The sequence below is a fragment of the Neofelis nebulosa genome, chromosome 10, assembly GCF_028018385.1.
Source record: "Neofelis nebulosa isolate mNeoNeb1 chromosome 10, mNeoNeb1.pri, whole genome shotgun sequence".
NCBI lineage: Eukaryota > Metazoa > Chordata > Mammalia > Carnivora > Felidae > Neofelis > Neofelis nebulosa.
The window spans coordinates 75,959,416-75,974,883 of record NC_080791.1 but is presented as its reverse complement, the minus strand read 5'-3'; the positions used below and the strand labels follow the sequence as shown (position 1 = coordinate 75,974,883).

At 35.0% G+C, this 15,468-nt stretch overlaps 1 protein-coding gene across 1 annotated transcript in view; it reads right to left on the bottom strand.

Moving 5' to 3' along the window:
- PRMT3 (protein arginine methyltransferase 3) overlaps positions 1-15,468 on the bottom strand; it is a 144,936-nt gene that overhangs the window by 110,633 nt on the left and 18,835 nt on the right. Inside the window, exon 9 of the mRNA XM_058688458.1 lies at positions 5,308-5,429. Coding sequence (XP_058544441.1) covers positions 5,308-5,429 — 122 coding nt within the window. The remainder of the gene's footprint in view (positions 1-5,307; positions 5,430-15,468) is intronic.

Here is a 15,468-nt window from a genome sequence, read left to right as displayed (position 1 = left end):
CTTAATGTTTCATTTCTAACAGTATTCTAGATACAGGCAATATAAAAGATTGCATCTTTAATGTCACAGTGAGATTGAAAGTATTGCACTGCAGCTGTACGATGGGTCAGCCTTCTCATGAAAGCTCCTCTGCAATAACATTCAGCGTCTGAATAATGAGCTATTCCATGGCTGAGGCAATGAGAAGCCAAAGGCAGCCAGAGTAATGGTAAAAGTATTACCAGAAGCTACCCCTGCTTCCTGAGGGCGAACACAGCATACGACTGTCTGCCACTGAATAGCTTTCCTATCCTTAGGTAAGTTTGTTTCTAAAATGATCATTCACTGCAGAGTTTCAAGTATGACAGTACAGATAAGAAACAATTTCTCATTCCCTCCATGTATCACTTTGAGTTCTATTTGCCCCTGTAATGTAACAGCTCTGAAAACCTATATTTGATTTTATTCAAGTCGGCAACCTCAAAACTGCAAGCCTAACCTTAAGCTCTCATATATACATATATCTATATATTACATATAAGCCCTAATATGTATGTCAGTTTACATTAAAATCAATATTTACTCCATTCTAAACTCATTTCTTTAAAACATGAGGTCTCTCTTTTAAATTAAAAAAAAAAGAGAGATACAAATTATTTTATCATTTTGAACACAATTCAAGGACTGTAAACTAAGTATATTTAAAAGTAACGAAAAATGCATTTACAAGTGTCTCTCTGACTCTTAAAAAACTGAGAGCAAACTGAGGGTTGATGGGGGTGGGAGGGCGGTGAGGGTGGGTGATGGGTATTGAGGAGGGCACCTTTTGGGATGAGCACTGGGTGCTGTATGGAAACCAATTGGACAATAAATTTCATATATTGAAAAAATAAATAAATAAAAGTGTCTATCTTCTAGAATTTAAAGTACTTTTTTATAGATGTAAGCTTACAGAGTTTTACAGAAATTCTGCTGTGTACACATTTCTGACAAAGAAGCCTCAGAAGAGCCAAAGACAACTCACAGCCTGCTAACTGGAAGAGCTGTTTTCACTGACTGATGATAGTTCCAGAAAGCCTCAATATACAACACAGGCAAATATAAGAGAAGTTGCGAGTAGATTTCAAGGAAAGAGAGTCCGTGCAGAAAAAAAAATGGCCAAATCTGGAAGTTTTATGGCACAGAAGAGTAGAGACTGTGAGCAACTGAAAAAATGTAGAAAAGAGAGCTATCATATTTGGGGGGGACAACTACAATAAATGATTATTTTTATTTATTATTATAATATTATTATTATGTTTTTAGATTCTATTTTTTCAAGCATCTCTACACCCAATGTGGGGCTCAAACCTACAACCCTGAGATCAAGGGCCACGTGCTCCACTGACTGAACCAGCTAGGCACCCCAAATGATTATTTTAGAAACATAACCAACAAACATAAAATATTATTTGGGGCACTGGTGCCAAGCTAAACATACCACTATTACTACTAACTAATATGATTACAATCACTGCTAAAATTTAATAAGCAGTCACATGCCAGACACTTTGCAAAGCACCATAAATGGATTCAATCCTTATAACAGTCTTAGGAGATAGATATCACCATCAACCTCATTTTATAAATGAAGAAACCAGAGACTAAAGAAGTTAAGTACTTTTCCCATTATCAAGTAGCTAGTTAATCAAAAAGCCAAAATCAGAAATCAAGTCATGTGATTACAGATGCTGAGAGGAATATGCTATACTCCTCTTCAACTGGTAGAATAATGAGCCAGGAAATTGTGGGAATATTAACAGTAAACTGCTTCCTGCAGATCCTTTTAGAGAGACATTCACAAACAGAAGAACAGAAGTTATTTCACCCAAGTATAAATTTCAAATTTTTAAATGGAAGACAAGGGAGAGATGCTTATAGACACTACGGAAGGAACTTTTTCACAATATAAAACAGGCAATGGATAATATCTCTGAAGAAATGGTATAATGTTGGCTTATCCAAAACAGAACTAATCTAAAGCAAAAAGGTTGGATTTTCACACTCTACAGATTCTTTTTTAAAATTTTTTTGACAGAGAGAGCGAGTGCACACACGAGTGGGGGAGGGGCAGAGAGGGAGAGAGAGAATCCCAAGTAGGCTCCATGCTGTCAGCACAGAGCCTGACATGGGACTCAAACTCATGAACCATGAGACATATCATGACCTGAGCCGAAATCAAGAGTGGGATGCTTAACTGACTGAGGTACCCAGGTATCCCTCAAACTCTACAGATTCTAAGTAAAGAAAACTATTGACTGCAACTAACACATGCCCTGTAAGTAGTTAAAGGGAGATACAGCACAGTAAATTGACTGTGAGAATGAAGATGGAGTCGGGCTGCCTGGGAGCTAATCCTGGCTCCACTACAAGTAAGGAGAGTAACTTAATCTCTGTGCCTCAACTTCTTAATCTCTATAATAAGGATAATAATATATCGTAACTATATCTACCGCAAAAGAAATTCAATAGAGAGTACTAAATTAACGTTAGCAATTTTTATTGTTAAAATGAAGCACCTAAAATTGAGTACTAAGTTATTTTCAATAAATGCTCTTATGCAAAAGTTCCACACACAGCAGCACTACATTTTATACACAATGAATATGAATATAATCACTATATAAAGATATTTCTAAAAAGTCAGTAGGAATTTTATGTGAAATAAAATGAAACAAAACAAAACAAAATAAAATGAGTGTTATTACTATCCTCTTCCTTTTCTTCCATAAAGAAATTAAAATGAGAACACATCTAGTCTCACTTCATAGAAATGAAAAATGACAAGTAAATGGACATGATCTTTTACAAGATAAAGCTTCTAATAGAAATGTCTTACAAGGGTGCCTGAGTGGCTCAGTCGGGTGAACATCCAACTCTTGATTTCGGCTCAGGTCATGATTTCACAGTTGTGGGGTCAAACCCCGGGTGGGGCTCTGCACCAGGCATAGAGCCTACTTGAGATGCTCTCTCCCTTTCCCCCTCCCCCATTTGCACTTCCTCTCTCAAAAAAAAAAAAAAAAAAAAAAAAGAAGGAAAGAAATATCTTACCATAATCTTACTGTCCACAATAAATGTTTGATAATTCTTCTAAGACAATATCTTCTTTAGTGTTTTTCATATTTGTTTATATGGCAAAGCACAAGCAAGTGTAGGTACTCTTTATGGAACCTCAAAAATGATGCAGATGTCCATATGGTACCATAAGAACTAGGAAAAACTTTACCAGATTACAGAGTTGCGACACATATGCACATTCTCCAATATGAAAATCATAACCACAGAGGCGCCTGAGTGGTTCAGTGGGTTAGGCATCCAACTCTTGATTTCGGCTCAGGTCATGATCCCAGGGTTGTGGGATGGAGCCCCATGTCAGGCTCTGTGCTGACAGTGCAGAGCCTGTTTAGGATTATCCCTCTCCCTCTCCCTCTCTCTCTGCTCCACCCCTGCTCTCTCTCTCCCTCTCTCTCTCAAATAAATGAACTTAAAAAAAAAAAGAAAATCATAACCACAAACCTAGATCTATGAAAAATCTAAGCAAGATCAATGTAATTTTTTCATTAACATTAATTTGGCGCTTGTTAATAATAATAATAGTAACTTTCAAATACCTATTATGTGCCAAGCAATGTGCCAAAGAGATATTTATATGTATATCTCACTTGTAACTGGTAAGTGAGACAGTACAGATTCAAACCAATCCTGACTCAAACCTTATACTCTTAACCACAACACTATACTTCTACATTATGCAGTAATATCTAAAAACTTAAACATCTTAATTATACTTAAGATGTTTATATATATTTTATGCTAACAAGGAAGAATAAACATTAATCAACTTTAAGAGCAGAACATAAGTATCAATGGGAGGACCACTTAAGAATTTGGGCATTAGGGGCACCTGGGTGGCGCAGTCGGTTGGGCGTCCGACTTCAGCCAGGTCACGATCTCGCGGTCTGTGGGTTCGAGCCCCGCGTCAGGCTCTGGGTTGATGGCTCAGAGCCTGGAGCCTGTTTCCGATTCTGTGTCTCCCTCTCTCTCTGCCCCTCCCCTGTTCATGCTCTGTCTCTCTCTGTCCCAAAAATAAATAAATGTTGAAAAAAAAAATTTAAAAAAAAAAAAAAAAAAAAAAAAGAATTTGGGCATTAAATGTATGCATGGTGATTAGAGTTAATAATATTGTATTTATATACTTGAAGGTTGCTAAGAGCATAGCTCTTAAATATTCTCACCCCAAAAAAAAAAAAAAAGAAAAAAAGAAATGGTAATTATGTGATGCAATTGAAGGGATAGCTAATGCTATGGTGATAATCATACTAATACATAAAAATATCAATGCAACACAATGTGTATCTTAAACTAATACAATGCTATGTGTCAATTATATCTCAATAAAGCCGGGGGGAAAAGAGAATTACTGAGAAGCTCCTATTAGTGATTTACTCTGAAAATTACTCCTAAGTTCCAAACGTAAGGTGCTTTTAAGTACACAGCTAAAGATATCTAGTTCTACAAGCTGTAGTTCAAATAAAGGCCTTCTTACTATGACATAAGCCAGTCATAAAAATCAATCCTTGATTGATTAACCTAACTCCTCAGAAGAAGGAGATACTCTACTTATTTTAATTTTGAGGCACAAAGGTTAGTGCTATAAAAAAAGATACCCCTTAGTGTTTAGTCTGATTGATATTTGCTAAAGGAAACATAACTGAAATATTCAGTTTTGTAGAGTCTTCTAACAATTACTACGCTTATGTCAGTAATTTCTAATTTTGTATTATTATTTTGGTTTAATTTTTTTTTTTTTTAATTTGAGAGATAGAGAGAAAGGAAGAGAAATCATGTGCGGGCACGAATGGGGGAGATGGGCAGAGGAAGAGAGAGAATCTTAAGCAGGCTCCACGCTAGGTGCAGAGCTCAATGGGGAGCACTATCCCATGACCCTGGGATCATGACCTGAGCCAATAACAAGAGTTGGACGCTCAACGGACCAAACCACCCAGGCACCCCTCTAATTCTGTATTATTATAATTAGCATATTTATAGCTATAACTGGAAAGACAGGAAATTATATAAAAGTAATTCCCATCAACGAGAACTGTGAAGAGATTATTCATAGTTTAAACATGTCTGGCTCAATATAACCTAAAATCCTATTATTTTGGAATGAATTTTTACTAAAAGACAAATGTCTTGAGTCTGCATTAGACAGCTATTAAAGACAAGAAGACCTGTTAATCGTCATGTTTAAAAATAATCTTAAATCAAGCCTCAAAATACATCTACCTTATGATATCCATTGCCTGGTAAAGTATTTCAGATTGATCAACTCCAAGAACCTTCTTTGCCCCAGCTTTAGCTGCAAACATAGAGAGAATTCCAGTTCCACAACCAACATCCAAAACTACCTGGTAAAATAAAAAAAAACAGGTATTATTGAAAAGGTCTAATATTTTAAGTTCTAATCACATATTATGATGTTTCTGGCAAGTAATTGATCACAATATTTTTTTGAAAATTTTAAAATGTTTTTTATGTATTTTTGAGAGACAGAGAGACAGAGAGCAAGCAGGGGAGGGGCAGAGGGCCAGGGAGACAGAATCCAAAACAGGCTTCAGGCTCTGAGCTGTCAGCAAAGAGCCCAACAAGGGGCCCGAACTCGTGAACTGTGAGATCATGACCTGAGCCGAAGCTTAACTGACTGAGCCACCCAGACACCCCAATTGATCACAGTATTTTAAAATTTTACTGATCAATTATGGTAGTGATTTCTATTTGAAGAAGCTGAAGATATCACTACAATGAGTTGTTTTAAATTCTTCTTCTTCTTTTTTTAAACATAAGCTCTATGCCCAGCATGGTGCTTGATCTTATGACCCCAAGATCAAGAGTCCTATGCTTTACCGACTGAGCTGGCCAGGTACATACACCAAGTTGTTTGCACCCCAACTTGTTTTAAATTCCTAACAGTCTTTTTGGCCATACTGGCCATATTCTGCTACAATCAGATGCAACAATGTAAATTAAGAGATGTTTTACACAAAATAAGCAATTTCTACAGACTTAACAGGGAAGTATTCTCTATTTTTTTTTTGCAAACTTTTTTTTTACATTTATTTATTTTTGAGAGACAGAGAGAGACAGAGCACAAGTGGGAGAGGGGCAGAGAGAGAATGAGACACAGAATCTGAAGCAGGCTCCAGGCTTTGAGCTGTCAGCACATAGCCCAACGTGGGGCTCGCTCACAAACTGTGAGATCATGACCTGACTTGAAGTCGGTCACTTAACCGACTGAGTTACCCAGGTGCGCCGTAATATTCTCTATTTTTAATTTCCCCATTGCATGCATGCTCTAATTTAGGCTTAGTAGTTCTAAACTGTAGCAGAAATAAATTTCTCCAAGTTTGAGAGACAAGAATTAAGTTTAGCAGGAGAGCATCATCCAATACAACTAAAAAATGGTTATAAAAGAATCCTAGATGTAGAATATTGCCATACCCCCTCCATTTCCAAAATTAAATATTCAACTCACTTAAATAATACAGGTACAATAAAAACAAACTGGCTTCTAGAATTCAGCCATTTAAGAATATAAGTTTTTAAAAATAATACTCATTATCAATGGTGAAGGTAAAAAGAATCAAAGTTTAAGATGATGTTGGGGACAGGTAAAAAGCAATTATTTCCAAATCAAGAATTGCATACTATTTCCAATATAGTATAGTGAAACCTGCCCCATTCAAAGTAAAAAACAAAAACAAATTACTGAGGAAACATATTAAGCAAAATAGTCGGAGATACAGTATTTTCTGTGAAATGACTGCAATCTGCACTGCCTTAAATCTTTCAATATCAATGGCCTAAACTCCTATGTACTTATCTCAAAAAATGAAATTATTTCAGTATTCTCCTATAAATATTTGCTGAGCATCACTAAGTGCAATCATGATCACAGTGATGGGGTACAGCAACAAACAAGACCAAGTTTCTGTCTTAATGGAGCTACAATGAATAAATAAATACAAAATAAGGTTAGCCAGTAGTGTTATAAAAAAAAATCAAGCCCTGGAATAGAAGTTAGAGCAGAGAAGAGGGGATACATACTTTAAGCATTTTAAATAGGTCTGTGAATACACCTCTGATATATGTGGGCTGAGAACTGAATGAAATAAAGGAATATGCCATGTAGAGATCTGGAGGAGTTTCTTCTAAGCAGTGGAGGATATTAACAGCAAAACACAAGATTCCAGGCAAAGCAAGAAGACCAATGTGGCTGAGCTGGGTGAGAAAAGGTTGCTCGATAGTGAGGTAAAGGTTAAGCAGAGGCCAGATCACACAGAACCTTTGGATTTTATTCTGAGTAATGGGAAGCTACTGTAAGAACAACAGAACTAGAATTAAAAATCTATCAAACTGTTCAACATTACTTTATTCTTCAGCTTGGTAATACAGGCCACATAGTTTAACATCAAAAACTGTATTTCTTATTTATCCTTCAAGAGAATTTTCGTGTAAAGATGATGTAACACATTTTTTCCGTCCCTTTTTTACATAAACAGAAGCATATTATGCCACTGCACTTGCTACACACTGCTTTTTTTTTTTTAGCAATGTAATGTAGGGATCTTTCCGTATCAGTTTACAGAACTTCTTTCTCTCGTATGGTTATAAAGGATTCTGTATTATGGCTATACCATAATCTAGTGATTTAGTTCTCTAGTGATAGACATTTAGGTAGTTTTGAAATTTTGCTATGACAATCATTACTGTAAATATAGCTTTATATCTAACCCCGTTCACACATGAGTAAATCTACAGAATACATTTCTAGAAGTGAAAATACTGTGTCAAGAGACAATATGCATATTTATAATTGTGCCAGACATGACCAAACTACCTTCCATAAGGCAGTTCTGCTCATGAGGGCCCTAACCAGCAATGTTTAAGTGTTGATATCCTTACAGGTGAGACTAGCCTATGGACCATATAATCAAACTTTTGGCTTTTTGCCAATCTTGCAAGTACGAAATTATGATACACTGGCATAGTTATAACATGCATTTCCATTATCATGAGGTTTAGCATCATTCCTTATGTTGTAGAGCCATCTGTAGTTCTTTTTATGTAAAGTATCTACTTATATTCTTTATTTTTCCAGTGAGCTGTCTTTTTCTTATGAAATTTTGAATCAAATTTTTCTTATCAAATAACAGTTCTTTGTAAGTGAAGAAGATGACACCTCTATAATATAACCTGCAAGGTTTCTCTCAGCATATATTTTTGTGTTTTGATTCTGCTTATAGTGATTTTGGCTATGCAGAAATTCTTTACTTACAGTGAAACTCATTAATCATTTCTTTTATGGCTTCCTGCTGGATTTTGATTATAATTAGACTGACCTTCCCCATATTCTCTCCTATTTCATTCTATTTTATCCTCATACATTCTCTTCTAGTACATTTATGGTTTCATTAATATACTTTTTTTTTTAGTTTATTTAGTTTTGAGGATGGTATTAGAAGATCTTTTTTTTTTTTTGTACATGAATGTTCATTAACAACTTTATTTTTAAAACCCAAAAACTAAAACAAAATCTTAAATTTTCATCAACAAGTGAATGGATTAAAAAATGATTATATATGTACACAAGGGCATACAATCTTTTTCTGTAAAGAGACAAATAAAACATATTTTCAGTGTTCTGGGCCATATAGTCTCTACTCAGTTCTGCTGTTGTAGCATGAAAGTGACTATAAACAATAATATAAGCAGATAGGGATGGTCAGATTTGGCCAACAACAAGCTGAAGTTGGCCAACTGAATTGCCAAGGCTGGATGTATATACAATGAACTGCTACTCAGCAATAAAAAGAAACACACTATTGATGCATGTAATAACATGGATTAATCTTAATTAAGCTGAATAAAAAAGAAAACATACTATATAATTTCATTTATAAAATCCTACACTTCGTAAACTAATCTATAGTGACATAAGGTTTATCAATGGTAATTGTAGCTTGGTTAAAAAAATTACTTAGATATGGTTCCTTCAGTTCTTTCAACATATTTATAATATTTGATTTAAAGTCTTTGGTAGTAAACCCAACATCTGGGACAGTTTTTTTAAAAATATAATTTATTGTCAAATTGGCTTACATACAACACCCAGTGCTCATCCTAACAATTGCCTTCATCAATGCCCATCACCCACTTTCCCCTCCCCCTCACCCCCCATCAACCCTGTTTGTTCTCTGTATTTAAGTCTCTTATGGTTTGCCTCCTTCCCTCTCTGTAACTATTGTTTTTTCCCCTTCCCTTCCCCCATGGTCTTGTTAAGTTTCTCAAGATCCACATATGAGTAAAAACACATGGTATCTGTGTTTCTCTGACTTATTTCTTTTAGCATGATACCCTCCAATTCCATCCACATTGCTGCAAATGGCATGACTTTCTTCTTTCTCATTGCCAAGTAGTATTCCATTGTATATATAAACCACATCTTTACCCATTCGTCAGTTGATGGAGGCTCTTCCACAATTTAGGCTCTTTCCACAATTTGGCTATTGTTGAGAGTGCTGCTGTAAACATTGAAGTACAAGTGCCCCTATGCATCAGCACTCCTGTATCCCCTGGGTAAATTCCTAGCAGTGCTATTGCTGGGTCATAGGGTAGATCTACTTTTAATTTTTTGAGGAATCTCCACACTGTTTTCCAGAGCGGTTGCACTAGTTTGCATTCCCACCAACAGCGCAAGAGGATTCCCATTTCTCCACATCCTAGAAGCGAGGATTTGGGGGAGGTAATTAGGTCATCAGGGCAAAGCCCTCGTGAAAGGAATTAGTACCCTCATAAAAGGGGCCCAGAAGATTCCTCTCTGGAGGAGGAAGGCATGTCTATGCCTATGGTGAACTACAACACAAATCTTCACCACAATCAGTTAGTGCCATGATTCTTCTGGATTTCCCAGACTTTTAACTGTGAAAAATCAATTTAAAAATTTTTAATTATAAGTCACTAAGTTCATGGTATTTTTGTTGTAGCAACCCAAATGCACAGGGATCTTGAACATTAAGTAAAATTTCTGTACATACTTTGGTCTACTTTTGGATTTTTATTTTGCTCCATTAATTTATATAATCATGTGCCAGTAACCATTGTAATTACAGAAGCTTTACAGAATGTTTTAGTATCTAAAAAGGTTGGTCCACTCTCTAGTCCATGCTCACTGCAAAATTTTTTTCACAATGTTTCTGGAAAATTTTGTATATTTATTTTTTCATAAGAACAAGAGAATCAACTTATCTAGGCTTTTTAAAAAGTCTTAGTATTTTTATGGGGATTGAACTAAAGTTATAAGTTGATACAGGGAAAATGGATAATTTTGAGTTTTCCTATTTAAGAAGATGGTAAAATTTTCAATTTGTTTAAATCATCTATCATATTCTTCAGGTTTAAAAAAAAAATTCTTTTTCATGTAAGTCCTACACGTTATTTAAGTTTGTTCCTATGCGTTTTATCTTCTATATTGTTTACTATTGTAAGTGGAGTCCTTCAATCCATTATGTCTTGAAAATATAATTTACAGAACTGACTCCAGAAGAAAGAAAATCTATTAAACAGCCTGATTTCTATTAAAGAAATAAAGTTGTTGAAAGGCTACCATTGTGTCTCCTATCCTGTGCCCCTTCAAGAAGGACAAGGCCCAGATGCTTTCATAGGGACAATTTGTTTCCTGCACATGTGGCCTGTCTGAGAGAGTCAACATATTTTAAGGTAAGTACTTTTACATACAAAAAAAGTTAAGAATTTTAAGACAGAAACTATGTATCATTGCAAACAAAAAGGAAACATTTTGTTATGTTACCAATAAAATGTGTTAACCATATTAGCAAGAAAATATTGTAATAGATAGTATGTATGCTTACAGTATGGTTATGGTACATTATTTTGAAATATTATATGGCTAAAATAAAAATGGAAAAATATATACAACACAATCGTAAGTGATAAGTTTCCAGAAACTTTCACTGAAATAAGATATCTGCAAAATTAAAAAATTAAACCTAAATGGTCAGTGTGGAATTTAGATATTTGATACTATAATATTTGGCAAAGGTGACTGGGAATATCAGCACTCACATACTGTTTATAGAAAGACAAGCTGGCAGCACTAACTCCATCCAAGGTATAAATTACCTTTTTTTAAAAAGTAATTTATTTATTTATTTTCAGAGAGAGACCACACAAGTGGGGGAGGGGCAGAGAGAGAGAGGAAGAGAGAAAATCCCAAGCAGGCCCCACTGCACACTGAGCCTGACACAGGGCTCAACCTCAGGACTGTGAGATCATGACCTGAGCCAAAATCAAGAGTCAGATGCTTAATTGACTGAACCACCCATGCACTCAATAAATTACTTTTTTGACCCAGGAAGTCCACTGTTAGGATTTTATCTTATTACCGGACTCTCACATGTATTTAAAACATTTTAAATATTTTATATTTTTATATCCATTGTTTCTAATATTAAAAATTAAAACTTACAGACATTCTTACATTGGACAAATGAGCCATTAAAAGAATGATAAGGAATCATCTCTAAGAAAAGTTGCTGAGTAAGAAAGCTAATAGAGAAGAATATATGTCATATACTTCAATTAGAGTATATGTTCTTTTGTAACATGTACATATATACATACACACACATATATATAATTTGTATACACATGCATATATATAAAAGTCTTATTCAGTCCTCATCTTGCACATGAGGAAAGTGAGAGAGCTTTAGAGAGAGAAGGTAATAGGTCCCAGATAATATAGCTGGTAATTTGTAAAGCTGGCATGCAAACAAAGGTCAATCTGCTTCTAAAGCATATATTTAAAATATACTTTTAATTATACATTAATGATATGTTACATCTAGCTCAAAATTAGGTAATTAGGTAAGAAACTAAAACTTAACAGAATCAAAGGAAGGCAGAAATGACAAACCAGCATTATTTTATAAAATAATGAAGTAATTTGAGTCACTTCAAAAAAAAAAAAAAAAGGAAGAAAGAAAGAAAAAAAGAAAGTGAATCTATTTAACTGTGGATAATAACCAAAAGCATAGAGAAGGCACCTAACTGTGAATTTCTTCAATGTACTGCAAATAGAAATTAATTATGAGTGGGTGATAACACGGTTAAATGCCACCCAAAGTTAAATTAAATCTGAGAAACCATATGGCCTCCACAGGAGCTTTGTGAATCGAAACCATATTCAGAAAGAAATGAAGGAGGGGCAGTGCCTGGGTGGCTCAGTCGGTTGAGCTTCCAACTCTTGATTTTGGCTCCGGTGGATCACAATTTCACGGTTGGCTGGATCGAGCCCCGCAGTCGGGCTCTGCACTGACAGTGCAAAGCCTGCTTGGGATTTTCTCTCCATCCCCCTCTCTCTGCTCCTCCCCTGCTCGTGTGCACACACATTCTCTCTCAAAATAAATAAACTTAAAAAAAAAAAAAAGAAACCAAGGAAAGGAAGCAGGAAGCGAGGGATGGAGGAAGAAGAGAAGGAAAGGCAGAAGAAACAGTTTTAAATATTAGTACTTTTTTGAAAAATAAATCTCTACTATGCACTACGTAATATAATATAGAAGCTAGTGTATGAAGTTTGACTACCTGATGAGAAATAAAAGCAAATAAAAACAATGATAATAAAACTCAGGAAAACAAGTCATTTCATAAATTTTTAAAAAGAATTAAGTAATTTTCTGTCATGGCACACAGAAATCATATAACCTATATATAAAAGATAATGTGAACTAAAGCATAACTAATGCATCGCACCCTAATTACTCATTCTAACATAATGGTGTTTTAAGTGTAGTGGCACAGGGTTAAAGGCACTCAACAAGGAGTAAGTTGTTTTTGTTTTAGTTGCCTGTGTTAGGGCAAGTCAATTAACCTACTAACCTCAAATACCTACATGTGCAAAAGAAGATAAATATTTGCCCTGCCCAGTTACAAGTTATTGTATACTAATAATGAGACAACATGTTTGAAAGCAATCTATAAATTATCAAGTGCTATTTAAATATATGGTAGTATATTTTCTAATTCTGTAGCCATAACATAATACAGTATCCCACATCATCTAAAAATATGAAAGCTCTAGATTATTTAATATTAATAATTACAGAAGATTAAACCCTGAAAGTGTTTTAGGGAATTAAAAATTGATAGGTATAATATTTTACATTATAATACATGTTTGAGAAGTCATAAGTGCCAAGCAAAACTAATAACACATAGATAACTTACATGAAAGCATTTTAGACAAAGTGCTAAGGAAAAGTGCTCCCAACTTATTTATTAGCTGTTTCCTGACTTTAGCAGAGTTAATGTCTTCAGTAAGAACAGTAAGTAAAACACAAAATAACTGAAACATTATTTTCCACAGGCATGTATTTTGTCTGAAAATGTATAAAATATACACAAAACGTTTCTTTTTTTTTTTTAAGATTTTTCATTTATTTTTATGGAGACAGCATGAGACAGCAGGGGAGGAGCAGCCAGAATAGAGAATACCAAGCAGAGTCTGCACTGCCAGCACAGAGCCCGACGCAGGGCTCGGGGCTTGAAATCACAAACCATGAGATCATGACCTGAGCCAAGATCAACTGTCAGATACTTAACTGACTGAGCCACCCAGACACCCCCTATACGTAACATTTCTATAATACTGTTGCAAATAAAAAACTAGAAGCAGAAAGTAACTATGTATATAAATTGATAAATCTAGTAAGATGTATTCTATATACACAGAAATATTCAGAATTATTTAATTTCTCAATGATTAATCTTCTGATTACAAATATTTGAGCTTTCTTGGGGTGCCTGGGTGGCTCAGTCGATTAAGCGTCCAACTTTGCCTCAGGTCGTGATCTTGCGGTCTGTGAGTTTGAGTCCCGTGTCAGGCTCTGTGCTGACAGCTCATAACCTGGAGCCGTCTTCAGATTCTGTGTCTCCCTCTCTCTCTGCCCCTCCCCCACTCATGCTCGTGTGCTCTCTCTCTCTCTCAAAAATAAACATTAAAAAATTTTTTTTTTAAAAATTTGTGCATTTTCAGTATATTCTTACATATTATAGGACAAAAGTCTATTCAGAAGCATACTGAGAAAGAAACTTCAACTTAATTTTACTTAATGAATTCATATTGTATTCATATCAAAAAGTATTAAGAAAAGATGGCTCAAAGACCATGATTTTACAATTTAAAAAAATCATAAAAGTTTTGAACCAGAGGGGTTAAAATGATTTCATTTTACAGATGAGGCCTAAAGAGATCCACTGCTTGTCTAAAATTATTATATATCTGGTTCCTGAGAAGCCAAGCAGGATTAAAAATGCCCAGACCAGTACATGCTTAATTTCTCCACAACATATTAATGAAAAAATAAAATAAAAATCTGGACATAATCTAACTATAAATATAAAGTGAAAATTTTAATGGTAATATATTTGTTTCGCTGGAAACAAAGTGGGTTTTTAGACATGTAAGATAAAATGTTCCAGCACTTGGGTATAAATGTAAGAGCCAACTATAAAAAAATTCTTAGTCTCTGCTGTAATAACATATAAAAAGCATACAAAAAAGCTGAATACAAAGAACTGATAAAAACTAAGATTTTAAAAATGAAATCACCTATTTATCTATAGAGGGGATCAGCAAATACAAAGAAACACATACCATCATAAACCTCTCATGTTAGGTAATGCTTTGTTGGCCAAGAGAGCAGAGTACCATATAAATTTCAGCTGTCAGGGCACCTGGGTAGCTCAGTCGGTTAAGCCTCCAACTTCTGCTCAGGTCATGATCTCGCAGTTTGTGGGTTTGAGCCCCATGTCAGGGGCTGTGCTGATAGCTGTCTGTGCTGACAGCTCAGAGCCTGAAGCCTGCTTCAGATTCTGTGTTTCCCTCTCTCTCTTCCCCTCCCCAGCTCATGCTCTATCTCCAAAATAAACATTAAAATTAAAAAAAAACAAAACAAATTTCAGTTAACTCAGCTAAGTCATAAGTGAAACACTGCTCTTGGGAAATAGATATGGAAAATGAAAAGCCTATCCATATTATATTCCAAAGAATATAAGAATCAAGGAAAGAAATTTTTCAAAATATAAAAACTGTTAGTCATTGCTGCAATATCATGTGAAGCTTATGAAAGAGCCTTGGAGAAGTACCTTCTAAAGTGAAGGTGAAGAAGGAATTATGAAAAGCTGATACGTAATCAATATACATGTTCTTGATGTGGAAAGAGTGGAGGAAATTCCCAAAGATATACATGCGGCAGAGATGATATCTGACTAAATTAGTGGACTAATTTCCAATAAGGAAGAACAGAAAACCTGAACTTTTAGGTCAACATGCCATCATAGAAAGGGAGGGAAGGAGGAGGTGAAGTG